At 41.6% G+C, this 27154-nt stretch overlaps 1 protein-coding gene across 2 annotated transcripts in view; it reads right to left on the reverse strand.

Moving 5' to 3' along the window:
* The window catches only part of banp (BTG3 associated nuclear protein), a 40259-nt gene that overhangs the window by 4499 nt on the left and 8606 nt on the right, over positions 1–27154 (reverse strand). The window contains exons 8-12 of one of the 2 annotated variants that reach the window (XM_069686156.1): positions 26629–26775; positions 23626–23747; positions 21137–21208; positions 19023–19067; positions 4315–4455 (exon numbers count right to left, since the gene is read on the reverse strand). In XM_069686156.1, coding sequence (XP_069542257.1) covers positions 4315–4455; positions 19023–19067; positions 21137–21208; positions 23626–23747; positions 26629–26775 — 527 coding nt within the window. Of the gene's footprint in view, positions 1–4314; positions 4456–19022; positions 19068–21136; positions 21209–23625; positions 23748–26616; positions 26776–27154 lie in introns of both variants that reach the window. The other variant, XM_069686155.1, reaches the window with a different exon arrangement.

Raw genomic sequence — 27154 nt, forward strand, 5'->3', positions numbered from 1 at the left:
GGGAAAAAGAACAGTGCTAACCTTCCTGTCAACTTTGAACTCAGAGTCAGCAATGTTTACACGCTGGGACATCAAAACCCAACTGTGATAATAACCCACCCTGTACCAGACACAGGCTACTTTATACAATGACTGCAATGTGTCTTTACAATATATTTTCAGTTTTATGTGTCCTCTACTTTTTAGTGTTTAAATTGAAGGCATTACAAATGTTTTTCTTATGCTCAGAATATTGGTTGAGAGATCTAGGTAGGTTATTACTTCCTTTAAAGCTCCTGTGAGGAACTTTTGGCACCCCCTGTGGACAAACCTGTACCTCTTATCTGATTTTGTCCTGTACATGTGTTAGTGGTGGTTTTTAACAAAGAATCTCATCCTGCTTTCTTTAACAGTCATCTGTATCACTCACTTTAAAAGTTTGCCCTGGAAAGTGTAAACAAAGGCAGTGTGCCGTTTACCCTCCGCCAGCAGTTTCAGGCATTAAAAATAACTACATAGAAATAATCAATCATGTCGCTGATGGTTTGCTTTTGTAGGTCATACAGAGTAATCATAATTAGTTTCAGTCTGTTTCATAACCAGCAAAAAACTCCTCACAGGTGGTTTAAAGCAAGTAAAAGCAAGAAAGATCAAAATATATTAACACATTTGTTGGACCTTAACACCAACCTCTTTTTTTTGGACTGAATTCTGACAAAAATCTGCTTTTTTTGGAGCCTTAATAACTTTTGATTTCATAAATAGACAGCACATTGAACAACCAACTGTTGTCCTGTCATTTCGCCCTGACTGAACCCAAAGCTGATGACTTATCAGACTGCTGGCCAACTTTGTTGAGTTGTGTTCAAATCTGTATACAATCAAACAATAGGAAAAAATGACCTCTTTTTAGACCTAAAAATCACTTCAAACAAATCAGTTAAGTAAACAAACAGTTTGATTGCTGGCTGTGCCAAGCAACATGGAGCACAGGCCTTTGAATCACACTGCATGGTGTGGAAACCATTTTGTTAGCTTGTGAAAACATAAATAAAGAGTTTTACTGTCAATGAGTGTGCATCCAAATTAATTAATGTAGGGTACATTAATCAACTCCATGCTTGCAGGGGAAAGAGACCAACAACCGAGACAACAAACAAACAACAAACCAGGTCTGAATGAACCGGCAAGTCCCAAAACCTGATGCATGGCTGCTCATCACATTTGCTCTCCACTTGTTTTAAAGGAGGCGAATATGATCAATAACACTGCAGAGTCTACAGGGAGATCTATAGCAGGATAGGACTGGTATTTTTTACACAGCCATTATTCATTTAAAGTTCTCTTTTGTTTGTACAATAACAACACAACAAAGACTTGTCTCACGTCAGGGCTGGAGTGTAGAAAATTCAGACTTGAGGGAAAGGGGTTTAAAGGATAAAAAGGACAAAATATTCAACAAAAAGCAGAAAGAACAATGGTAACGTGCTGTTCTGTTATGTTGTGTGCAGAGTAAACCTGACCACTTCAAAGGCCACTGTGTCGCTGCCTGTGCACCATCCTGAATCCACATGTGGCCGTTTCCTAACAAGCTCAACCATCACAGGGTTTTAGGCATATCTTCTGGTAACTCATCTCCTTCTAACACTTCATCCACTCCAAGTCGTTATGTTTAATTACTGTTTGTCCAAACAGCTGTCATAATGACCAAAAGCTACGTGCATTTTAACACAGAAAAATGAACATGGAGAAAAGCAGACCCGATGTACCTGTAAGTAGTTCAGCTAAATTGCAGAAATTACAATAATTATGAACAAATATTACATCTAATGTTATTTAGAAAAGTAAGGGGAAAAAGTAATTTAAAAGTATTTTATTTGTGTGTTTATGAGTTTGATTGTGTGTTTAGTAGAGAGTGCACATCAGATAGAGTGCGTGGGTCTGTCTCAGTCTCTGAGTCAGGTTGGAGTTTGTGGCCTGCAGAGGGCTCTAGCAAAAGCCCCCCGTGGTAAAGCAGGCTTAAAGGAGCAATTTGCCCCTGGAAAAAGCCACTGTCAGTCAAAGCTGGTGTTCTCTGTAATCGATAGAAGCAATAATATTTAAAATTGGCACCATAGCTGTGGAGAGAGTTGTACAAACAGATCGTGGTTTCGCCCATTCTACATTCCTACAACACCCAGCGTGCATTTCGCCCCTCCCTCTGAAAGGAACGGCTGGAGAGATGCTGGAGTGAAATACTACTCTTGTCAGTCAAGGACATTGATCGCTGCAGGCAATGGCTCAGAGCGGTACAGAATCTGAAATACGACGAGAATATACTGGTGGACCATCTAAAAAATCTTCAGGTCTGCAGTCTAAATTTCAAACCTGACGATTTTGAACGAGACATGACATCGGAGGCGGGCGTCCTAGATTGAGGAAGTGTAGTTTAGCAAGCTCCCTGGCCTTCGCCAGATGACACGTTTTACATAGCCTGGCTGAAGTTTTCCAGGGCCCATTGGAGAAGCAGATAGCGTCCTCTGAAGGCACAGAGCACATTTTTTTCCTACCATAATGGCATTAGCTCCCCATAATAGTATGATAGGACTGAGGTTGAAAATTGGTGAACTGGCCCTTTAAGAGGTAGTGGGAGTGTGTCATTGTCTTCTGGCATCACCAGATCGTGCTATCTAAATAATTTGCCCTTTAAATAGAGGGAAAATACTTTTTCGACTTACGATCAGGTTTTTGTTGGTCAAAAGGGGGTTTTGGGCCTCGCCACATGTTAATTGATGGACTGTTGTGTCTGGATGTCTACAAAGTCTGAGGTGACTCACTGAAACATTTCTAACAAGGGGACAGACATGATATTATTCTGATTCATGACTACAAACAAAAAGCAACTCTTGTGAAATGATTACGGTTCACAAAAAAAAACTTCAAAAGCACAAGGCTGTGTACAGCTCTTTAGGTAATAACTACACATTTTATTGGGCTAGCAGTTAGAAAAATACGAGGACAAAGTTTAGAATTCAGTTTCCTGTGTAGCAGGCTGATGTCAGAGGACCTTTGAATAGTTTTCAAGTTGAACAGAATTCCTTTTGTATTATTGGTAATGACTTGAGGTTGTGCAGTGTTTAGTTGTTTGTTTGGTATGACAAAGTGTTTGGAATCACAAGAATATGTAAATGTTATTGTGTGGCTTTGACTCGCATCGTGACCATAAACAGGGAGGTTCATTTGACCGAATGGAATAACAAAAAAGTGAATGCTGAAATGTTTGATATAATAAAACCTGATGACATCATGACATCATGCAGAAGACAAATGTATTTGAGTTATACTGAAGCTGCTTTTAAGAGTTAACTTCCAAATCTATGTCAGAAATGCCAGTTTCCAAAGTAAGTGCTCCAACTTCCAAGGCTCCGTCTGAGCTGACTTTACATTGACTGTCTATGAATATAATACATTTAGAAAAGGGAGATTTTCCTTGTCAGGAACAGAAGTACTGACTGTACATTTCAGTTTATCGGTTATTTACATGCATTTAAAATCCTCAGCTTAAAATGTCTGCTGGCATTGAGTACAGATTAACAGCATTAGTAAAGGACTGATAACAGGAATTAAGAGGTGGGGAACAAGTTGAAACCATAGACTGTATAAAAAGATGGACGACATAACAGCTCCCTAAAAGTGAAGCCAAAACATTTCTAGCGCCCCCTGCTGACTGGCTGCAGTATAGCTCATAAAGCCCGCCTCCTCCATGTTAACAGATGGGACATGAGTCAAACTATAAAATCAAAATACACGACAAATAAATGTTTCTCAGACATGGTTTCTGTCATTATAGTTAGTTCTTATCATGCTGATTTATGCCCAATTTTTCTCAAGTTTAGATTTAATAATATATTTGATGCTGTATAAAGGATGATTGACAAATATGGCTCCTGCGCAGGAGCATGGATGCAGGATCACTTCGGTGTTTTCCTGCAAGTTAAGTGTGTGATTTGGTTAGCAGAAGTGGCTACAGCGGCTCCACCCGCCGATCTCTGCTGTGCAATTCTGGCTCCAAATGATGTCACCAGCACAAGATGGCAGCACCCATCACAGAGGTGTTTTGGCTTCAATTTTGTACAACGAGCGCAGATGGAGACGCGTCGCCCATCTATATATACAGTCATTGGTTGAAACATGTGTAGCTGTAGTGATTAAGATTAATACTAGGGTCTGTTTCGTCTCATACAATAGCAGAATACTCAAGCACTTGGATTGTTACCCAGTAACAAACGATCTGTGTTTGTGTACATGTGTAAAAGAGCCTGAGAGGTGTGTGTGTGTGTGTGTGTGTTGTTTTACCTGTACTGCAGCTGTGTGATCTGCGACGGGGGCCAGTTGGACGTACTGCACTTGGATGTCGGGTGGGAGGGGGGAGCCCTCGACTGCTGTGGCCCCGCCATCAGCTGACGCCACCGCTATGAGCTGAGCCCCACGCAGCACCTGGAACAGACGAGGAAGGCGAATTCAGAAAAAAAAGTCAACAAATCCGAAATTTCCGGCCCATTTGCAACATTTCCAGTCAATCAATCTTTCCTCACTTAAATAAATAGTGTAAATGATCTGAAAAAAAATCCCACAATCAGCTTCATCCAGCTTAAAAAACAACAATCTGCTCTGCAACGATCTACAGCAAACACTGGAAACAAGAACCAAATAAAAGCAAACAGCAGAAAGCCCCATTTATGTCCTATCTGATGTGTTTATGTGCCTTCATTGATCACAGCCATCAGTGTGTGCAAGTACACTGTAAAACAAACACACCAAGAAGAAACTTTGCAGCACAGAAAGAGTCATGCGGTGGTATCTGAGTGAAGTAAATAAACATTTCAGTCCCGCTGTTCTCACTCCCTCTCATCCGTTTTCTGTTTTTACATCACGTTGGAGAGAAACTTTATGGTCCGTTCAATTCAATTATATTTTTTACAAGTTTGCTTTTCCTGGGCTCCATAACATAATGTGCTTGTTAAGATTCATTTTTATCTCGGTTTGTTTCATTTAAGTCAGATTTCGACAGAATTGGCGGAGGTTGGAGAGCGAGTCATCACGGGGGGATCCTAATCTCCCCACAGCGCTGAAAGCCAGCCAGGCGACATCAGAGCTCTGCGGTGTCGGCGCGCTAATTACAGAGCAGCGTGGGGCAGCTGGAGTGTTGCTGGTTATTCCTATAGTTTGTTGAGGCTATTCCTATAGATAGACTTCAACCACAAACACAGAGAGGATAACGTGTGTGTTCGAGTGGCTCATTCACATATGCTGTGGGATTAGCAGAGCACTGTTGTTAATTTGAACAGCATAACTCCCACGTGACAACAGACACGCAAATTAACATACAATCATCCTGTCAACACAGACCCGGAGAGAGACGGATGGAGGGAAACATTCACTCAGTTCTGTGTTTGTTAATGTTTGTTTTAATCAGGAAAGAGGTCAGAGACAACACTACTATCCTCCAGTGTGGCCCTCAGCGTTCCAACAATAACTCTGAGAGGAAGAGGGGGGTTACTTCTTTGAAATAAAAGGCATTCTGACATGAATTGACAGCATGGTCTTATTTTAATTTCTCCCAGTTTCGTGGCCTTGAAATGAAAACAGGCCTCTTTCAGCGTCTCCTGTCTGGCAGGTTTCATATGTATGTTGTCTTTGTGTGCTTTCTCTGCGATGTTATGTGAGGTCTCCAGCTGCATTTGGTGCAGGGACTGGCAAGGGCATGCTCGACACACATTAAAAATTTAAAGCAGAATATGCAAGCCTGCAGGAAAAACCCAAACCTCACGAACCACAATTACAGATGATGTTTGTTGCCCCCTAACCCTTTCAATCCCAGAGTCCCAAACTGCCTCCCAGCCCCCAGCCCGACCTTTGCTTTGAAGTTCTGAGTTAGCGACAGGCACCAAAAGGTTCAGTTAACCACCCCCCTCCAAAACCCACCGCCTCGCCTCATCATCTAAGACACTTTGCCGGTTTCACCACAGAATCTGCCGTCTCATCGCCAGACTGCGCCAGGCCCCGGCCGACACGATGGAAGCTATTAGTGTAAGAAGTCTGCCTGACTCACCCGATCAGACGACCGAGACGCTAGAAGCACAGACGTAGAGCGGGACTAAGTGAGTAGACTCTTAGTAAAACAGAAGACTGTTAACGCTCGGTCAGATGAATCACAGAGATCACTCATAAAACATTCCTGATCGATTAGAGCATTAGCCAGACGGGTTGGTTTTATGGCTAATCAGACGGTTAAAATAACAGTGTTGGAAAAAACACGTATTTGCTTTTGAGGAGAGTCTGAAGGGGAAATCGAAAACATCCTCATTTTTTGGGGCTAACTGTGATCAGTAAGCTTAGCTTAGCATAAGATTTAGTTCTAGCTGAGATAAGCTAATAATCTCCCAGCATAACATATTTCCCAAAATGTCGCATATACATCCTTGAAATACGCATCATCCCACAGAAGCCAAATTCATGTCGACAAAGCTAAATCAATCAGCTCATTGAACGATGAGAAGCCAAACACACAACCAGCTGCTGAAGTGTGTCTTCATGGTCGACCCCTATAGACATCCATCCTTGTATACATACTTCATCACACTGTTTCTTTTCTTATTGGGAATCAAATACAGCTTCTGCCAAGTGCTCATCTGTCTGCATCCACTCGTCTCTGTAAGTGCGTGTGTAAACTCAAACATGATTATGTGTCTGTGCTGTCTAACTTGTGTATCTAAGTGTATAATTACCGGAGTTCAAGAGATGCTACGGTTGATACTCGATATCGTAAACCCTTGTCTTATTCAATTAGGTTCCTAACCTCCATTTGAGAGCAGTTTGCATTCTCAGCTGCGAGGAGCCGTACACAGAGGCTCATAAAAGCATTTACAGAGTTGGAACGGTGTGTGAGATCTCTGCGGCGATTACACAGGAACTTCTCGGGTCCACATCCTGTCCCACGACTCGGTTCGTCAGAACATCTCGTCTCTGCTGTTTGGGTGTACTTGTGTCACGCTGGGCTTTAAAGACAGACTCAGTCAAAAACAATCAAAAGCTAAATCTACACCCAAGTGATGTACACCCACCCAGTGCACAGAAAATGTACTCAGAAAAACAGGACCGATATGTATCCTCTAGTAGCATCAATCATTGATTTGCTGTTTATGATTACCACAAGACGGAAGAACAAAAACCCTATTGAGCAACAGTAAGTGATTCTGTGAGCACTGATGATAATTACCTCTCATTCAACTAATAGGTTATAATCATCATCAAGCCACGGCAATGATGCAAAAACTAAAATAATTACAAAATTGCTTCACGGAAAGGGTTGAATCAACAAATAAAAAACATTATAAAACAAGATGGGAAAGTTTGGAGGAGGTTTTGTTGGAGCAGAGAAATCCCACGACACTAAGAAACATCACAGTTTTGCCTCCAATGCCTCAACGCATCAGTGTTCGACTGAGAGCCGGGCTGACTCACTTAAAATGTGGCGCAGTATATTAGTTTTGACATAGTGAGATCAATATGTCAGCAACAGGGGCCATCAGCCGATCTTAAGTGCATTAACTACTGCTGACCTCAGAGTTTGATGAATAGCGACCCTTTAAATAATCAGCGCTGACTGGCTGCCCACCACCACGCTGGAGGTCCAAAGAGTACGGCAGAAAAGCAGGATTAAAGGGCTTTGACAGCCCTGAAGAGAAGAGCACTGAACAATAAAGAGCATCTTAAATTCTCCGCAGGCTTTGCTTGCTGCCATGGCCTTGAGAGAAAAGGAGAAGAAAAAATAAATCTTTTGCTGATGCTGTAATGCTTTCAGTAATGGATCCAGGACATGGAGAGGAAAGACAGGAAAACGAACAACAACAGCAGCTTAATGCAAAAAGCATTCATGACTGTAAGACTGCAAGACAATAACCGACTAGATAAATGTGACTTTTCTACAAAGCCCTGTTCTGTGCTCGTCTGAGGATTATGAAATGTTCTTTTCCTCCTTTTATTTCATATGAAACTTTTTAAACATGAATACAAATGACCTATGGACCTAGTGTTTATGGGTCGTTCAGAAATACAACAATGCCTATGACATTTCATCGTTCATCATGTGCTTCCACAAAGCACATATTTTGCGCAGGCTGGCATTGATTCCCAGGCTCACAGGAGGTCTCAGTTAAACTCAGCTGTTCATCGGACGATGCTATGAGTCACCCGCTTGATGTGCATGTGTGTGTTTGTGTCTGAGGATGTTTTGTAAGACTCTGCTACACCCTCGCTGAAATCTAGAACACTGGAATCACCAATTAAATAAGATCCTCCTTTTATAAAGGAACAAAAATCAACACATACGACAAGTTTTTTTTGCACTGTGGTTAAAGACAAATGTGTTTCCTATCATTCTCAAAGGAATACCTCCTCTTTTTTCAGATGTGACAAAAGAAAACAGATCAGGGAAATGAAAAAAGAAACATTTGGACTTTGGAGTGGCTGGAACTTCCTCCCGGCTTTACAGCCGTCAAAAACATCTGCAACTGCCAACGCTGGACAGATGTCCAGGCAGAAACAATATCTCCGGGTGGGTAGGTGGGGTGGAAGGGAGTGGAAGAGGGGGGGATGAGGCCTGGCTGGACTTGGCAGTGAAGATGCCCAAACACATTGTGGTGCTGTAACTGCTTGTTGAGTACAGACTGGGATAATGGAAAAAAGACACTGGCCTGCATAACCCTTAGTTACATATGACCTCTGACCCTGTAACCTGGCCCCTCTGCTTCCCATCTCCACCCACACCCTGATAATGTTTCTCCACCAGAGCTCAGCACCTGCATCCAATCAAACCCTCCCTTGCATCCTCTGCTCCAAAACTCCCACCAGCAGACTGCGAGTCAAATTCAGACACGGCTCTGAGAGGTTTTATGGCAAAACCAGCTTGACTTGAATCCTGATCCAGAACCAGCAAATCAAAGGGGGACTGATGACAAAAATAACAGCCGTAATTAAAAGTCAGGCCCTTTTAAAAAAAAACGAAATGGAAGAAAATCCAATTGAAGGTTTTCTCTGCTCTCTCTAAAGCAAATCCAAACTTGGCCTGCTTAATTGACGCAGGCATTTTTACGGTGTCTGTGAATTTTAACGATTTAAGATGATTACTTTATCGTGTTTTTAATTATCCGGTTTTATTCAAAGGAGCCAGAGGAGATGATATACACAGGTTGTAAAACTCAACTAACAAAAACACCCAGCCAAACAAGTCATTTAATCTAGTATGGTGCCAGAATGCAAAGCAGTTTCTTTAATCTCATGTAGTTTTCCATCTTAAATGAAGTGATACATCGCGTTCTGTTTTTAGATCCGCCACTTCATTTTGAATATTAAAAACAAACATAATTGCTTTGGCAACTAGATTTTAAGACTCAGCATGTGACCTCAGACTGACCTTTAAAGCAGAGCAGCCAAACCTTCAAACCATCGCTCTCGAAGAAGAAGACTTAATGAGTTCTGAATGTAGAGGCCATCAGCACCTCTGAAACACAGCAGCCAAGGAATCCAAGGCTGCAGGCGAGTAGACCATTTTGCTCAGGCAGGTTCTGTTGTTGGTTACATTTATTGTTTGTTTTTAGTTAAGAGTGCTTAAGTGTAGACTGTAATTATATTAATACAAATAAGATACAAGATAAATAAATAAGATAAATAAGAATAGAATATAACTGACATTTTTAGAAAAGATTTTCATGTAAATAAATGTCTGTTTAGTCACTATCTATCGCCGAATGAGGTAACACAATGGTGATTGAGCCTATGGCCCACTGATGGAAGCCTTAGCATTTGCAGTGTTACGCACTCGGTGTCTGTGGCGACTTTCGTGGAAAAAAATCACAAGTGACGCCCAGTTGGCGACATGTTTTCCATCACCCAGCAGTGGTTGGTCTGCCAGAGAGGGTAGGCGGAGCTAAGCGGCTGCTTTTCCAGTCTCTGCAAGTGTTGCGAGTAAACAGTAATCTACTATGGCTGATAGATGTAGTCGTTCTTAGATTGCAGTTTTACATAGCAGACCCAAGTGATATCAGTAACATCTGCAGGCGGATTCTCTGAGCACCTCGTCTTTTCCTATCTTCTTCTGAACTGACCTTCACACTTCTCCTTGACCTTGTGATGGTTTACATCGAGGTCAAGGAAAAGACGTCAGGTAAAGACATAGGACGTGCATTTTGGACTTGACCGCAGCCCTACAGTCCTACTTTTCGAGTTTCAAGTCATCTGTTGGTTTACATCAGCATTTAGCAAACTGGAGTGTTTATCTTATTGAAGTCACACAGTTATTTATCACATCTATCAGATACAGTCGTTTTTGACGTTGCCTGTATACAGAAGAAAAATGTCTGTCATGCAATCCAAACGGTTTGTCTTGTCCTTTCTCTATCATAATTATTGAATAGTCACATTAATGTCCAGAAAATACTATATTTTATGCTTCGCTTTCCACATTGTTATATTTTACAAAACAGCTCAGACGGAGTCTAAGTTGTGTAAGCTGTTTTGCGATCATTCCCAAGGAAAAAACAAGTTTTACTGTTCCCACACGACTAGTCATACAACTTTGTTTTTTTACTTTTCGTCCATTTTTGTGGTGCTGGTGCAGAAAAAAAAAAAAAATCAGACCGAAATCAGACCATCCAGTCTGCATGCCAAGATAAATCAAAAGACTGATGAGTAATCTAATCAGAAGACACTTGTTCAGTCTCGGACTCTAATAGTTGTCAGATACCCTGATAAAGCTGTTTACATGACACAAATATGACTTTAGCCTGCTTTAAATTAACCTACAGTCCAAGTTGACGCACAAACTAAGCCCATGTGAGTTGTGGTCAGTGTCAGAACTCTGTTAAAACCGATGATGATAATCGCTGTCGGCCTGGGACTGCTGAGGAAGGGCTGCACCGGGCCTGTGCTCATGTTGAGTCACACTGAAAATGCTTCTCAAACATCTGGTCCCTCTTACTCTGCCCACAAAGACAAAGACAACACCACTGGGGGTACCCTCCTCTGCACTGCTCCGAAATGCTGAGTAACACACACACACACAGGCCGGGTCAAAACTACGGATTCCCCAAACTGTGGCCCTTTATCTCCTGGCCAAAATGCCACAAGGACACAAAGCAGACCACTACTCCTTTGAAACACAATCCACCGCTAGACCTCTAAATCCTACACTGCTTACGTACATCCCACTTACACTAAACATCGGTCATAAAACATCTTGTTTGTATCTTTTCATCTCCTTTAACCCTCCCCTCCAACACTGAATCACAGGAATCTCAACATCCCCTCGCACACAAGAAGCAGCATTCTTGAGCCGAGCGAGAAAAAGGACAACCGAGAAACTCGGGCCGCGAGCCAGCTGTTTGATTCCAGCACAAATCACACCCTGATTCTGTGAGATCAAGCCTACAGATTGTTTAGGCATCTGCTTTGTGTGTAGGAATGACAAGTCAATTGATGCTGTACTAGAACGGCATATCTGTTGTCTTTGGCGCAAACCCACAGACACACACACAACCGTGACATCGGCACTGCAGCAGTGCAACACGAGTTCAGATGAGGAGGAGGAGGAGTTGAGGTCAAAATACATTAATCCATCGGTTTCCTCTTCATCTCTTCTTTATGACCTCACTTTATTCCCACACGTTTCCTCGCTTGGCCCGCCTCCACCATTTACAATAAAATGTACAGCATGTACTTTTCCTGGGTCTTTGTTTACAGGTTCAGCAGCTCGGACGGCGGGACCAGCGTGTCAAGCCGGACTCTGTTCTGTGACCCAGTTCCCACACCGCATGAATCATGCCACTCGGGACAGTCCAACAGATGCACCGCAACATGTGCTGACAGAAAGGGATGGCAGAGGTTCAACTAGGGAGGAAACGAGGTGGGGGACTGCGTGCAGACTCTTGACAATCACATCTATAGCTCCCGATGGGGCGGCATTCAGGTCCCTCATCTGTCAGTGACGCAGGGAGATGACAGGATCGGTAAATTCTGGATTAAAAGAATCCTTGAAAAACTGTGAGCTCACCCAACAGTGGACTCTCTGCTCCTCTCTAGGTTTTATTATTGCATTATTTTGTTTTGTGAGAGCAAAGATGGGTGTGGGAAAAGCGGGGCTATCGAGGTCATGCGATTGCTTTAGCCATTAAGAGGTAGCTGAGGGCACCTACCCCTTTAACTTTTCCCTGTGCAACCTGGTGCAATTCAAGTGTTTAACAGAGTATTTTTGTCCTTTTCACAGCTCAACCGGTCTCAGTTTTCAATCATAAATGGAACCGAACATCTTTTCCAGACGGTCTCCCTATTTTTTTGGCTCTCCTCTCCCCATCTTTTTCCTTCTCCCCTCCTCCTCATCAGTCGCTCCTTTCATCTTTCACTTCTCCATTTGGTCTGCATCAGTGCTGGGTAAGATCACAGCACGGAGAGAGAAGGGCACTAGATAAGAGGCAATGACAGACAGGGCGTGCAGTAAAAGAATAGTTATTTTATAGTTCCATGGGTCTGCCTTCTCTTCCGACTGTGTAAGAGGGATTTTATAGGCCGGCCGAGAACGTTGGATCCGCTTTTGTTCCACTTTTGTTCAGACTTTCAGCTGGCACAGTTGTGCTGGATTTAGGGCTGAGCTGGCACAGACTGGCATGGAAGCGGATACAGAAACATCTGCAGCTTAATATACAGATTTAATGTGTGCATGAGCAGCGAGACAAACAATGTGAATGAGCCAATAGTGAGATGTGTGAAGCACATTGTGTAGAGTTTGCACGCAGCGAATATCAGGTGTCAATAAAGAGTATGATGAGTGAACAGAGGGCAGACAGAGGGGTCAGTCAGCAGCCCTTTCAACATTTTAACAGCAGGTCTGCTAAACTACAAAGACACCTCAACTTCTCTGTCAGTAAAGCTGGAGCAGAGGTTTGACCCCCTTTAGTTTAACAAGGACTCAAATCCTGTCACCCATGTCTCACTTAAATACTCGTCCTTCTGCACTTACTTCTCTTGTGCAACAGAAAGCAAAGCATGCTTACTGCGAGTAAATGTACTGGAGAGCAAAATTTGCCTGTAACACTTTTTTCCTGCAAGAGTGATTGAAAAATGATTTGCAGACTTAGTAACTGATTAAATCCATTTTCAGGGATGCAAACAGGTAAGGAGTAAAAAAGTTGTTTACATTGCGTGGGTAGAGGAAACCTGCTACAACTAGAGGGGTCCGGGGGCGTGCTCCTCTGCTCTTTTGTAATTCCAGGTAGAGCTGATAAAATAACCTCATGAACTTATCCAGGAACACGTAAAAAGCTTTATGCTATAACACTGTACATGTACTGTATGTCCACTTCTAGAGCAAATGAATGACCACAGTGTAGACAGTGTTTGTTACCAGTGTTGTGCAGTTAGGTCTGTGGCCATAAGACCATGTTTACATTTATCGGTGTGTTTTCTTGCCAGATTCACTCGCAGTGAGCGAAAAAGAAAAAGAACAAATGCCGAAACCATCGCTGCAGATCGCGAGCTGGCCGCGGAGCGCCAGGGCGCTCTCTCTGCGAACAGACCAATTGGTTAACATGTACGCCGAAAGGGAGCAGGCAGTGCTACGGGGCGCTGTGTGTCCCCAGCGTCAGGCACGAGACGCCCTTAAAGATGGTTCTCAGGGTTTACATTCCTAGAAGGCTCCAAACCACATCAGAATTCTGTGTATCACCTCAAATTGCCCTGACCCGATCATCCCGGCCGATCCCCCCCAACCCCCCTCCCTAAAAAAATTCTCCTTGGTTTTGTCCACCCAGCACTTATTGTTCCCATCATAATACAGTCTTAATGCTTAGTGTTTTTTCAATAAATGCAATTAAATTTTGTTCTCAGGTTAGAAATGAGATCCATGAGAAAATACCAAACTTCTGACAACAAAGACGAGCATCTCAACAGCAGCATGGAACAGGCTCTAGCAGAAATAAACGGTGGAAACAGTAAGAAGCCTTACAAACAGAACCGACAAAACTAAGAACAAACTTATGTCGTGATAAGTCCTGCATTCACATTGTGGCCAGACAAGCTCCATATAAAGTGAGATCCAAAAAGGAAAATTGTGAGCCAGGCTACTTAAGAACCAGGATTTTGATAATGAATCTCGGTGGGAAAGGTACTGCAGAGACATAAAAAGAGAGAGCCGCAGAATATGTGCGCATAACTTAAAGAGATCCTGATGGAGCCTGAGGGTGTGACAACTTCTCCTGACTGAAGTAGGGGATCTCAAAGCAGCCAAGATTCCACCTGAGAGAGGAAAACATCTGACGGTTAATGTGACCTTGAGTGATTGGATGAGGCAGGTGGCCTTAAAAAGACAGGTGTAAGCTCGGCTACATAGCACAGGGAAGATAAAAAAGAGAGAGTGAAATGGGGAGGAGAGGAAAACAGCCTGAGGGTAAGGAAAAAAGTTAGCTCTTATGTGATGGATTGCATATACTAGGTTACAGCAACACAGCCTCAGCTCTATTCTGCCAGATTACAAAAACAGTGACATCATACAAATCCTATTTGATCTAAGCCTCTCTGTAAACACATAAATTACACATTTAAAAAAGCACTCATCAGGGTCTGATCTGTATTGTCTTTGTCCAATGTGCCTAAACCCTGGTCCAAGATACATTACCCTTATCATGATAAAGACACAATATTTCACTTCTATGCAACCATATCTGCTCATAATGATTTATCTCGTTCACTAAGGGCTATCTCTAATGTGGTACTTGTTTGGGCTCTGCTTCCAGAGTCTGCTCTCAGTGTCCCAATGTTCATTCTGGGATTCATCAGATTTAAGAGCTGACCTAGCAGTCGCCCTCTCAAAGAGAATATGAGAACATACAAGAGGGGAGATGCTGCCACTGCAGTGCACAACTGCATGTGTGTGAAAAGCTTGACCTGCAACATGATGGTTAAAGAATAAGTCACTGTGTGTTTGTTTTGGCGCTGCACTTATATCACTTTACAGACCCAATCAAAGCATGAGCTAAAAAGAAAGGGAAAATAAAAAGCCTTTTTATTGGACTAGGCTCCCAGACACTGCCGAGGGAATAGAGGCCTTTGTGCAGCTCTTTGTTCTCGCATACTGGGGTGCTTTGGTGGCTTTCTGCAAAGAACCAGCGCCTATACACATCACACAAATGACTGCTTTTCTTAATGCATGTTGTATGCGCCATGACATATACTCTATAGACATAACAATGCTGATGGAAATCTGCAAAGCAGCTCTATGGACTGCTTTGAATAAATGCTGCGAATGTGTGTTGTGGTGCAAAATCTAAACCAAAAGCTGGCCAAAACCAGTTCCAAGATCCTAGAGAGAGACAGAGAGAAGTGCTGCAGTCAGGCTCAGCGAGCAGGTCATCCGAGGACACGAGCACGAGTGTGTGTTTACGAGTGTGAGAGAGAAGAAGCACGAGGATGTGTGGTGACTACCTCAATCAATTGGAAACACACACAGAGCCAAGCAGCCCATAAAACAATACAAACAACAAAAAAGGCCCTTATACGAAGCAGATGCATTCACACATTAGAAATACAAAAAAGCACATACATAGCCAATGGCGCCTTTAACGTATGAGCGAATTGGATGACTGAGGTCTTAATCAGACCATAAAACGGAGAACTGAGCAGCTGAAAGTACGTGGTTCCAGGCTGTGGGTGGCTTGTAACTTACTCTTCACCCCAAATTTTAACATATGCGCTACATATAAGGGGTGATGACTATCTTAGTTTTAAGGTATAGCTTTCCAGTTACTCCTTAGAAAGTAATATGATTGTAAATACATTACTCCCTGCTGCATTGGACAGACAGACTTTGCTTTACTGAGTGAACAAATACGTTCTTACTTCCATTACATTCAATCCTCTTAAGTCTCTTCATTGGCATATTATCGACGGAAAAATCTACTTCGCTGTATTCAGCCATCAGTTCATGCCAGAAATGTATGAATTATGAGCAGGGAGCATATGACTGAGCCAACAAAGTGGCAAATACAACTCAGAACGTTTGAATTTATAGCTGCAGACTACATTTTTGACTATTTTTACTACAAACCTTGGAAGTTAGATGCAATGTCTTCGAGTAAGTTTACCGGGCCTTTAAAAAGAAGGGGCGGGGTTGGTCAGAACGCGTCATCAAAGGTGCCGACGAGGCGTTGTAATATGATTCATAAGATTGGTCTGAGTAGTAGTTCCATAAATTTGGAAGCTTATCAGATGCCAAAACACTGCACAGCGGTTTGTACTACTATGAGAAATAATGTTATACTTCTGGAAAGGTGTCACGGTGATAATTTCTTTCCCCTCATTTCTCCCCCCAGTGTTGCTCGGTGGACAGAAAAATTGCGCTGATCATGTTCCTAAGTTATCTACCAGGATTTTTAATTGGCCTTGCATGTTGGGGGTGTTGCATTGTTTTGCAAGTTGAGCAAAGTCAAACTTTTTTGCTGACAGCCCTGCATTTTTCACATGGAGAACACTGTGTTAGCAACCCCACTGTGCCAACACATGGGCTGCATGGCACCAGGTGCAGCAGAGAACAACCTCAACAAATAAGAAGAGGTTTGTTCATGCAGTGCTTATGTCTGTGTGCATGTGCACTGGGTCACATTTTAGGACCCAAAAAAAAAACCCTCTATTGGCTGTCACATAAAAACACCTGTCCTAAGAAAACAACACAAAGCGAAAGTTTAGCCTCCAGACGGACAGCGTGAGACAGAACTTCCTTCCCTAAAGCCTCGCTGCAAGACAAACACGATGAACTCATGAACGTGAAATTATGTGTTGGTCTTCAGGCGTCCATATGTGACCTTCCATGGTCATACACACGCCGGCTCTGCTTTGATCCACTCTCGCTTGGATATCAGAGAAAAGAAAGGAGAAACAGGAAGGGCTCTCGGTCCAAAACATCCAAGACAGAGATGGAGGAAGGAGAGGGATAAACAAAGACATGGACACTGGGCGGACAAAAAATCCATATGTGTGTGTGTGTGCGTGTGCGTGTGTGTGTGTGCGTGTGCGTGCGCGTTTGTTTGAGGGCTGGGTCGGTGTATGTTTCTAATTACTATATCATTATTGCACCCAAATGTACTGTAGATTGTGATTTTTTCAATGGCAGAAGTATGTATGAGTAATTTTAGAGTTTAGTAACTTAAGAATTAACCTGTTCTGCTACATGTTTCTTTGTGTTTCTCTCATGCTAATTTCCCGACAGCATCCATGCTGTGCAGACGAAGACGAACCGTCTTGCAAATTAAGAAAAAAATTGCCATTAAGACATCAACAACATCAATAAAACAACCATAGAGCAAAATATGAAACGATATACGTTTTTCTATCGTCACAGGATATAGTATATCTTCATACAACACAGCAAAATTGACGACATAAAAGCAGACTAACTTGCTTTATTAAGCTAATGTCTTTCCTTGTCTTTCGTTTATATCAGTGTCACATATTAATAAGTAAAAGAAAATCTCCCTGTAGAGATTTAGATCTCTAGTAGCACTATGGGGCTGTTTGGTAACAACGCAGATATCCAGCAAAGCCAACATGAAGACTGCTAGCTATTAAACATAGATGTAAACAAGTCTGGATTATTTAAAATACCTAAAAAAAAAATTGCTTTGAACATGCATTATGAGGAAGGATGGAAATGAATTCAACACATATGTTGGAGCTCGAGGATACACGTGTTGTGTTGAGTAACGCTGAATGTAAACATAACTTCTGTTTGTTTACAAGAAGACCCCAGAGGCTTTAAATACCTGATTGTACCAGAACTCAGTTAGATTTTCTGCCTCACTAGACAGTGAGCTTATATTTCTTATAAACATCAGAGCAATACAAGCATTTGAATGGTTTGACTTGTTTTGTTCGTCTCTTGCTGTTCATCCTATGTAGGGGTCCTTTAAAAAAGGAAAACACTGACATCAGTCGAATGTTTTTGCGGTGAATGTTGCAGTGATGTTTGCTGCATTGGTCAGACATGGAAATGTTTAGTTAAGTATTTTACAACACATCCGCTTAAGTGGTCCCCACACTCACAGCAACAGCACAATGAAGGGTATGAATGTGTCATCACTGTACACTAAAGTCACTTGGGAATGTTGAGTCATCGTGTAATCACTGTTTCAGCACAGACAACAAATAAGTCCTTAACATTTTGGAGCTTTAAGACATCAGAATCAATTGTGATGATTTCTATATAAAGCTGGTTGAAGATTGGTGCCTTTTATATATCGCATAAAACCACACAAATCCACCTTTACTGTTATCCAGACTTTTTTTTTCAAGGATTTGTATTTACTGTAAAATTCTGTGTATAAGACTTTTAATACGTTTTTTTTCATCTAAAAGTGGGCTGCATCCTTCATACTGGTGCAACCAATTTACAAGCATAAAATGCAGAGAGGTATTTAACCCAGACTATGGCGCTATCAGGTTGTTAAGAGGTGATGTCACATCTCTGCATTAAACTGTTTCCGGGTCCAAGCCGGGTTCTTTGCGGTTTTAAGCGAGGAGAACGAACTTGATTGTTGCTAACGCTTCGTCACGGACATGCACCGTCATGATCGCCATTGCAGCTGGCACCCTCACTACAATCAACGTTAGCGTAGGCGGCTATCGCACCGGTAGCTAGCAAGATTGCAAACTTAAAAAATGGCGAAAACAAATGGTAGGCTGTAACTTTGTTTGTTTTCAATGTGTTTTCAATGAAAATACATTGAAATAGTGTTGAAACAACTTGTATAGTCGTTTTTATTAATAAATAGCTATAGAAAACCCTTTTCCCTCTGGGATACCCCAAAAACAGACTGCGTCTCATATTCTGGTGCAACTTATATTCCGGATTTTACGGTAACACACAAAGTAAGAAGTGATGCATATATGCCATTTAGAATGTACAGCATGGATTAATTAGCGTAGTATAACTCCTATTTAGAATACTGAGAATGTGTTCTTACCTGTCCATCCTGACCAACATGCACCTGGTGGATCTGAAGGTTTCCCTGTAATAGAGAAGAGATATGTCAAGTCAAAAACCCAATGCCGCATTATACACTTATACACACATACATTTTTGCAAGATATATCTACATAAGGCTAAAACCTCTGTGGCTACACTGAACTCTAATAATCAGTGTGATCAACAAGCTAAGCACAACATGACAGTGTCAGTGTGGATATCACAGTGTTGAAACTGTTGACACAGGATTGTGAACATGTGGGGTTTGGCAGAGCCGTGTTTGTACACGATGACATAAGCGTGCAAATGGGATGCAATGTCCTTGTATCTAAGTCAGCTTTTCTGTCAGTTCTGGCTGCACTGACGCTGCTGTAAACAAAAACAGAACCCCATTCAGGCAGGAACGAGCCCAATCACTGTCTCATCAAGATAAAATGACCGTCATAAAGTATCTGAACACCCACAGTGATGTTAACAAGACCACAAGAGAGGGGACATCATATAAGCCATAATTAGCAAGCCCCGAGTCTGAGCTGTGTTCTCTTGCTAATTGTATTTCATGTATATATCAAGCGCCGTCTGAGCTGCCATATGGCCAGAGAGCAGTGTAATCTCTCAAACAGCTCATTTCCTCTTTAAGCACGCAAAAACCAACGTCTTTGAAGAAAGGGGCCCTTTCCTAATGAAAACATATTCCATGAGTGGCAGTTGGGAGATTTGGGATTTTGTTGCTAAGCTTTGAACTCCAAAAAACAAACAATATCATGGAATAGGAAGGAGAGAGGAGAAGAAAATCTGGGCTCAGCCACAAAGAGCAGGAAAGGCTTTAAAGCTTTTCTGCCTCCAATGAGCCCTGTCTCTCTCACTCAATCGTGCATTTCTTCTTCTGAGTGTCGTTTAGCACAACTAAATAGGAAATGAGAAAAACACTTGGTCAAGGTGTCAATTGCTTTTGCACAAATGTCATGCATGTGTGGAACGTATCATTTACAGTATGTGATTACATGTGTATGTGTGTACACAGACTGGCGCCCTGAAATAAATCTTTCTCCCACATCCTTGAAAAATCACTAACAATCATGCTGATGCGGAAATTCCTCTTCAGCAGTCGGTGTGGTGTGAAGTCACATTTTGATTTCAACTGGCAGGCGAACGCTGAGTGTGCATGCAGAGTGCATGGCTGCTGAGGGACATCAGACATCTGGGCATTATGTGCTAACAGAAATCAGAACCCTGTGCATATGCACGCAGATATATAAACATAAAGATCTACACGGAACATCTGTTTTTGCTAAAACTCAATAAGGACTTCAATGTTGTCAGGTATTACTCGGGTGCTTTACGCTTCACTGGGATGGCTATTTTTATGGACCAACACAAACACACAGAGCTCAAAGGACACATAAATGTTTAAAGTTGATTTGACAGATGAGAAATTATAGTTTGCTCTTTGAAATGGTTCTTCCTTTTGTTTCTTTTAAATGCAGATATAGAGATCTTATAGTCTCCAAAACGGGAGTCAGTCGACTGCAACTTTGAATAAATCACAGCGAAATAGGTGAAGCCAAAAATTATAAGGATACTTTTTCCGCACAGCTGTAGAAAGATCAACCCTAGTTTTTTAGATGACCCACTTCTTGAGATTTAATCGTGCTTAACTGAGCTTAACTGATACCGTAGCTTGATAGCAGTTCTAAATACTGATTTAAATAATACATGAGAAACTTGTAGTCATGTAGCATTGACTTCCTGCCTTAGCGTGATCTAAGGTTTGCAGAATTTATACACAAGAATAATATTTCTTATGGCAAGTCAAATAATGCAAGTCACAAGCTGGCAAGAGGTTGACCAAATTACAAACCAGACTTCCAACACAACAAACGGACGTTCCCACACTAAAGTATTTGTTTTTCTTCCCAGCAAACCACTTCTTTCTCAGGCATGAGTTCACTGTAACAGTTATATTCTTGTTTGGAGACTCTAATTCTCTTGACTGACGTGTTTGCAAAGAAATTTAATAGACCAAGGAGAATGAGTCAAGATAAAAGGAGTGGCTCGTTTCTCTCTCACACACGCACAGACACACACACACACACACACACACACACTTGCCTCACTGTCCTGTGTGATCTGCACCTCCTCTCCTTGTGGCACCTGGGCGATGTGCAGCTGACCCTGAGGAATCTGAGAGGCACAGATGAAGGATGAGAGACAGCTGGGACAGTTAGACAAATATGATATTAAAGTGTTAATCTTGAAGATCTTAGTGTCGTTTTCTTTGGCGGCACCTATGGCGATAAACGGTAATTGCGGGAGCACAGTTCCCAGAAATCCAGACAGTGTGTGACGTCCACGGTTGGCTCCTGATTGTAACTCTTGATTTTCCTAGCTGACGGTCGCTTTCCTTTTTAGACTGTTTGCCTTCATCTGAGCGTCAAATTTGTTTTTGTTTTTCTTTGTATTTTCACTTATTTTTGAAGTTGTATCTGTAGTCAATGATCTTTTCTTTGTTTGTTCAGCCATAGTAGATTACTGTTTACTCGCAACACTTGAGGGGCTGGAAAGGCAGCCGCTTAGCTCCGCCTACCCTCTCTGGCAGACCAACCACTGCTGGGTGATGGAAAACGCGTCACTAACTGGGCACTGCTTGTGATTTTTTCCGCGAATGTTGCCAACGACACCCAGTCCATAATACTGCAAATGCAAAGGCTTTCATCAGTGGGCCATAGGTGTAATCACCATCGTGTTACCTCATTTAGCGATAGATAGTGACTTAACAGACTATTGCTTTAAAGAATCATGAAATTTGCAAAGCAGGTTTCCTGTAATCCTAAAAGCTATTTCTAGTGAAATGAAGTCTACATATATCGATCATACAATTATAAATTATGTTTGTTTTGTTAGTGCCTTGTGTGGTACTTTCAATCAAGCAAGAAAACAACACAATCTAAAGTAAATATTGCTGCCTTTAGCGCTGAATCACAGCCAGTATGATACTTGATTTCTTTTGCAGTATTAGCAGCACTCATAAATTTCAGGCTCAGCTGCACCCTCTAATAGTCTGCACAGTGTCGGGAGGGTAATAACTGCACAGCGAGCTCCTGACAATCATCAGTCTCTCCCACTCCTCCACCTGCTCCCTAACTTCTCTTCCTGCCTGTCCACCCTCTCTTTTTTACCCTGTTCCTTCCAGTCACCTATCATCAGTACCGCCAAACCCATGCATCATGTAGCAGCCTATTAACAGCAGAACTACTCTACACTGTAAATTATGAGGTCACTTGCAGCACTGTCATTACATACAGTGGGTGTACCTCCCAGCAGAATGGAAATTACTTCTCTAATGCTCACTTAGTATAATCAAATCATGTGTTATAATTACAATCACATATTTAAAGTTGTTTACAAACACATTGCAATTCACACACAAGCATTTGTAGCAGTAAAAAAAGAAAATCTAATTTACTTTGCTAATGAAAAACCATTAATTGTCTCACAGCTTGTGTCTGTCTTTCATTGGCTGTTGGAATACACAACATCTGAGCAAGACTGGGCCAAGCTGTTCTTACTCAGTTAAACACTGTTTACCTTGATTATAAACCCTGAAATAATACCTGGCACTTTCTCTATTTGATCATTTCAGTAGGCCAAGAATTACTCTTTTCTCTCTCATCTTTAAGACCTTAAAAAAGTAGTTGGTCCCTCACATGTCCCTTAGAATTAACGTAAAATTCGGTGTACTAGACGCACTTTTAATACTTTTTTTTGTATCGAAAAAGTGGGCTGCATCCTATATACTGGTGCGACCAATATACCAGTATACAATGCAGAGAGAGGTATGTTATTGTGTTATTTTACCCAGATGATGGCGCTATCCGGTTGTTAAGTGGTGACATCCCTTTATTAAACTGTTTACGGGTCCAAGTCGCTTCAACGTCTCCTATTTACAATATGTCGCAGTGCTAACTTGATTGTAGCTAACGCCTTCGTCTCGGACATGCACCGTCATGATCACCTTTGCAGCCGCCACCCTCACAACAATCAACGTTACAGTAGGCTGCCAGCTACCGCTAGCTACAGCTAGTGGCTAGCAGGATTGCAAACTAGACATGGCGAAAACAGATGGTAGGCTGTAATTAGTATGTGTTATAAATGAAAACAAACTGAAATAGTGTTGAAAATAACTTGTATACACGTTTTTATTAATACATAGCTTTAGAAAACATTATTCCCTCTGGGATACACCCCAAAACAGAATGCGTTTTATATTCCGGGGCGACTTATATTTCAGATTTTACGGTAGTTGTTCCCTCACATGTCCCTTAAAGCGAGTTATTTTGGTTGATTTCAGAGCACAGAGAAGACAGATATAAGAGGTCCAGCGCTCCTCTTTGATAGATGACCATAAAATTGTATTGGGCCTTTGGCCACAGCAGCTGTAGGAGGTCACCCAGTCCTCAGAAAAGAGAACTGATTACACATAAACATCTGATAAATATTGTTTGAAAGGATTATAAAGACCTGATGAAGAACATTTGTTGCGTGCCTGTTACTGAAAATGTTTGCTGTAAATTTAGAGTGATGAAACGTCTGACACTCACCACCTGAACTTGTCCGTCCTCGCCAATACGGTGGAACTGGACCTGCTGGTTGGCCAGCGTGTAGTGCAAAGTCTGCGGGGTGGCCGTCTCAATGTGGGCTGTTTCCTCTGCACCGCCTCCCTCTGGTTAAGAGGACAAGCAGTATGGTCATGTGTGTGCATAATGGAAGTAGGTCAGGGATACAGTTCAAATGGTTCCAACACACATAAGAAATAGAAATTATGTCTCTAAGACACAGACACACAAACCAACATACACCCACGCATGATCATGTAAGCGGCCTTAGCAACCTCTTGTAAAAGAAAAAAAACTGGATAATTCCCAGGCCATCTGCTGGATGATGCTGTGTTTACACTTTATCAAATGCCTAAAAACACAACAACGACTCATCCAAACACACTCTCGGTTCAGCAGCCAAACACAAACTACAGACCTCAGTCAAAACACCCGCTATCGTACCAGCAATCTAAAGCTGTATTGCATTTGTCTTTTACCACAATGATGTATGTTTTTAACTATTGTACAATTTAGTTCAATTTCTATCATTCTGGGATGCTTCACAACTACAGGCAAAGGGACTATAGATGAAAGCCATGCTTACAGCTAACTCAGGAGAAGAGTGTATTTACATTTGTTTTAATGTTGATTAATGAACAGTCGCTATAAAAGGACGGTTCAAATTAAGAAAAATGACGTATCACCCATCGCAGCTCCAACTACCCAAAGACATCCAGACACCAAAATACCATGTCAGCACAGCAAAGACAGCAGAGTGCTCACTAAAAGCGCAGTCTGCACTTCACAGGCAACAAAATAAACAAAATCACACCTTCTATTGAAAGACTTGAAAATGTGCAGCAATAAAAAAGGCCATTTGGGAGAAGTGAGGGCTTCAAGAATTTGAGGTCATTTTTCGTAACAGAACTTCCAGCAGTTAAAGTCAGACCACTTTTAAGAGCATAAAACTTACAAAACACATCAAATGCACCTCAAAAGTTCTGTTTTGTGTTTCTTTGAAAAGTAAGCCTGCCTCCCATCTTTTGTTATTAACCCTACGTACCATTATGAAAACTATCCTCTCTACTTTTGTTTGCCAAATGAGGCCAGGTGGCCTGTGAGAAGTAAACTTTTAGTTTGAGCTGTACTTGCTGGTTCATTGACAAAGAAAGGTTTTTAAAGTAGAAGAATTGTCTCTTTCCGGTCCATTAACATGTAATCTGATTAAGGAAGGAAGGATTGTTTGGTGTGTGTCTTTGCACGTCTGTGCACGGACCATCTGAACTTGTATTTGTGTTGTACACTCTGGGGTGTGTGTGGCCTGAGAAGGCAGGGCCTGACAATCCACCCCTAGTGTGTGCACACAGGATATTTGGGTTTCCCCCACAGTTTAACTTTTCCCTGGTCAGAGGTGAGAGGTGATGGCTCACAGGGAGAGAAGGACAGCAGGCATTGTGTGCAGATTACAACCATCTGCAGCAATACACACTGTGTCTGAGTTTAGGCTCAGGTCTTAATATAGCTGTCATAGAGCTGCTGAAGTAAGAAATGTCTGCTTTGACTGCATGAGTGTGTTTGGTGACCATGTGCTTGTTCATTTTCCTTTATAAAGATAAGGGAGAGAAACTGAAAGAGAAATAACTTGGTAGTACAGCCTGACTCACATCTATCTGCTGATGCTATCATGCCAATGTGAGATATATCAAAGATATATCACTATCAGCATATTATGTCTATTTCATTCAAGAAAAAAAAAGACCATATTGGTGAAGAGATAAGCGGTGAATTCATCACTCTCAGTCTCCATCTCAAGAATCCCGTGGGTCTACTAAGAAGTTCAATACTCGTGCAAAACTAGCATCAATCAGTTTGCATCAGCGTAATACTAATGGACTTTATGTGGACTAAAGAAACAGCAAATTTTCTGGTAGATTTCCAAACTAAACTTCGTTCAGAAACAAAGGAATGCTTCGGCTGTTACGATGAAAATGTTAAGAGGGCAAAACAACTTTACCAAGAACTTTTTCCAAGTTTTGATTTGGTTTAGCACCACTTCAAGTTCTCAGCTCAGTGCTGAAAAATTCTGTTTTTTTTGCTGACGTCACAAAGTTATTAAGTTCCATAACTACGAGATAACCACTATTACACGCTGCTCCACTGATACCAATACAAACAGAAGAACGAAATAAACAGTGCCGGTGTCACTGGCCCGTCAGCAACAAGACTGCAGCAGATTTCTCTCAATTCTCACAACTGAACACGTCGTTTGATTAGAAAAACAGCGGCAGAAACGTAGCAACGTTATCAGCTGATAAGTCTTATGAGAGCGGTGCGAGGGAAAGTAATGGTTTTCTCAGACCATGGAGATAAATTTTTATCTTCTCACTCCCAGAGGATTTCACAAGGAATGTGTCAAAGGGTTCAAAATCCTATGACTTCTAAAATACAAATATTCCCAAGCTTAACGGTTCACTTAAATGTGATTTACATTGTGATGTTGTGTTCAACTTTTTGGAATTCACTCCAGTGATATATATTGTTTTTTGCCTTTTTTAATCTTTGTTTACTTTCACTTTGAGTGTATTGCCTCGCAATAGTTCCTGGCTTGTTTTCTGTTTCAGATATGCTGACATTTAGAGTGCATACATACATGCTAAATATAGTCCTGGATCAAATGTTTGTTTCCTGGAAAGTACCTTCAAAAAAGGAGGTTGTCTTTGAATTCAGAATTATAAATCTTTTTTTAAAGATTTAACGACCTCTTTTTCTCCCTAACTCTCTAAAACGATTTCTCTGTCCCTTTAGTTACTGTTTTTTTACTTTAAGGTAGTTTTAAAAAATCAGTTATCCTGGACAAACAGTGACACACAGAAAGTTATACAGATTTGGAAATGTCTTCTAAGTCTTATAAGTACTTGCCTTTTCCTCTGCAAGATTTAAACAGCATAGACAAAAACATGCTTTTAAGTCACCTGGCAATGATCTCTACTTTACCTGAAGATGTACCTCGGGGTGTGCGTTTGGAGAAGCTCTTCACGGCCAGACTCTGACCTCGCTGCTTACGTCTCCAGGCGGTGCGACACTTTGAGTCGATACTTTGCTTAATGCGGTACCAGTCTGACTCACTGATGCCAAATTTATGGAACAAGTGGCCTGTGGGGACACAGAGAGGCCAAAGGTCATCACATATTGTATAAAAATTCAAATATTGTTGGCTTCATCATGAATGTGCGTATTGTTAGTCCAAAGGTTAACTTCTTTTCAGTGTTTCAATGTGCCCTTTTGAACTGGAAATGCTCCCTGCTTTGATTTGCCTGCTCCTGTCAGTTTCAGTATCGCGGGAAACTACCAAGTCTGTTTTGAACAATACACAAGTCACTAGCTAAGATACGACAGTCTGACAATGTCAGCTGCAGGTTTTAAAGGTGAAATATTGTTTTACAATTAATTTTTTTAATGCTGTGTCTAAGCATTAAACATATGTATGTAGTAGTCACGTTAGTATGCCTAATATTCAATGCGATGCATCAAT

Source organism: Semicossyphus pulcher, unplaced genomic scaffold, assembly GCF_022749685.1.
Source record: "Semicossyphus pulcher isolate SPU_LCO1_2020_fin unplaced genomic scaffold, fSemPul1.0.p SCAF_8, whole genome shotgun sequence".
Lineage (NCBI taxonomy): Eukaryota > Metazoa > Chordata > Actinopteri > Labriformes > Labridae > Semicossyphus > Semicossyphus pulcher.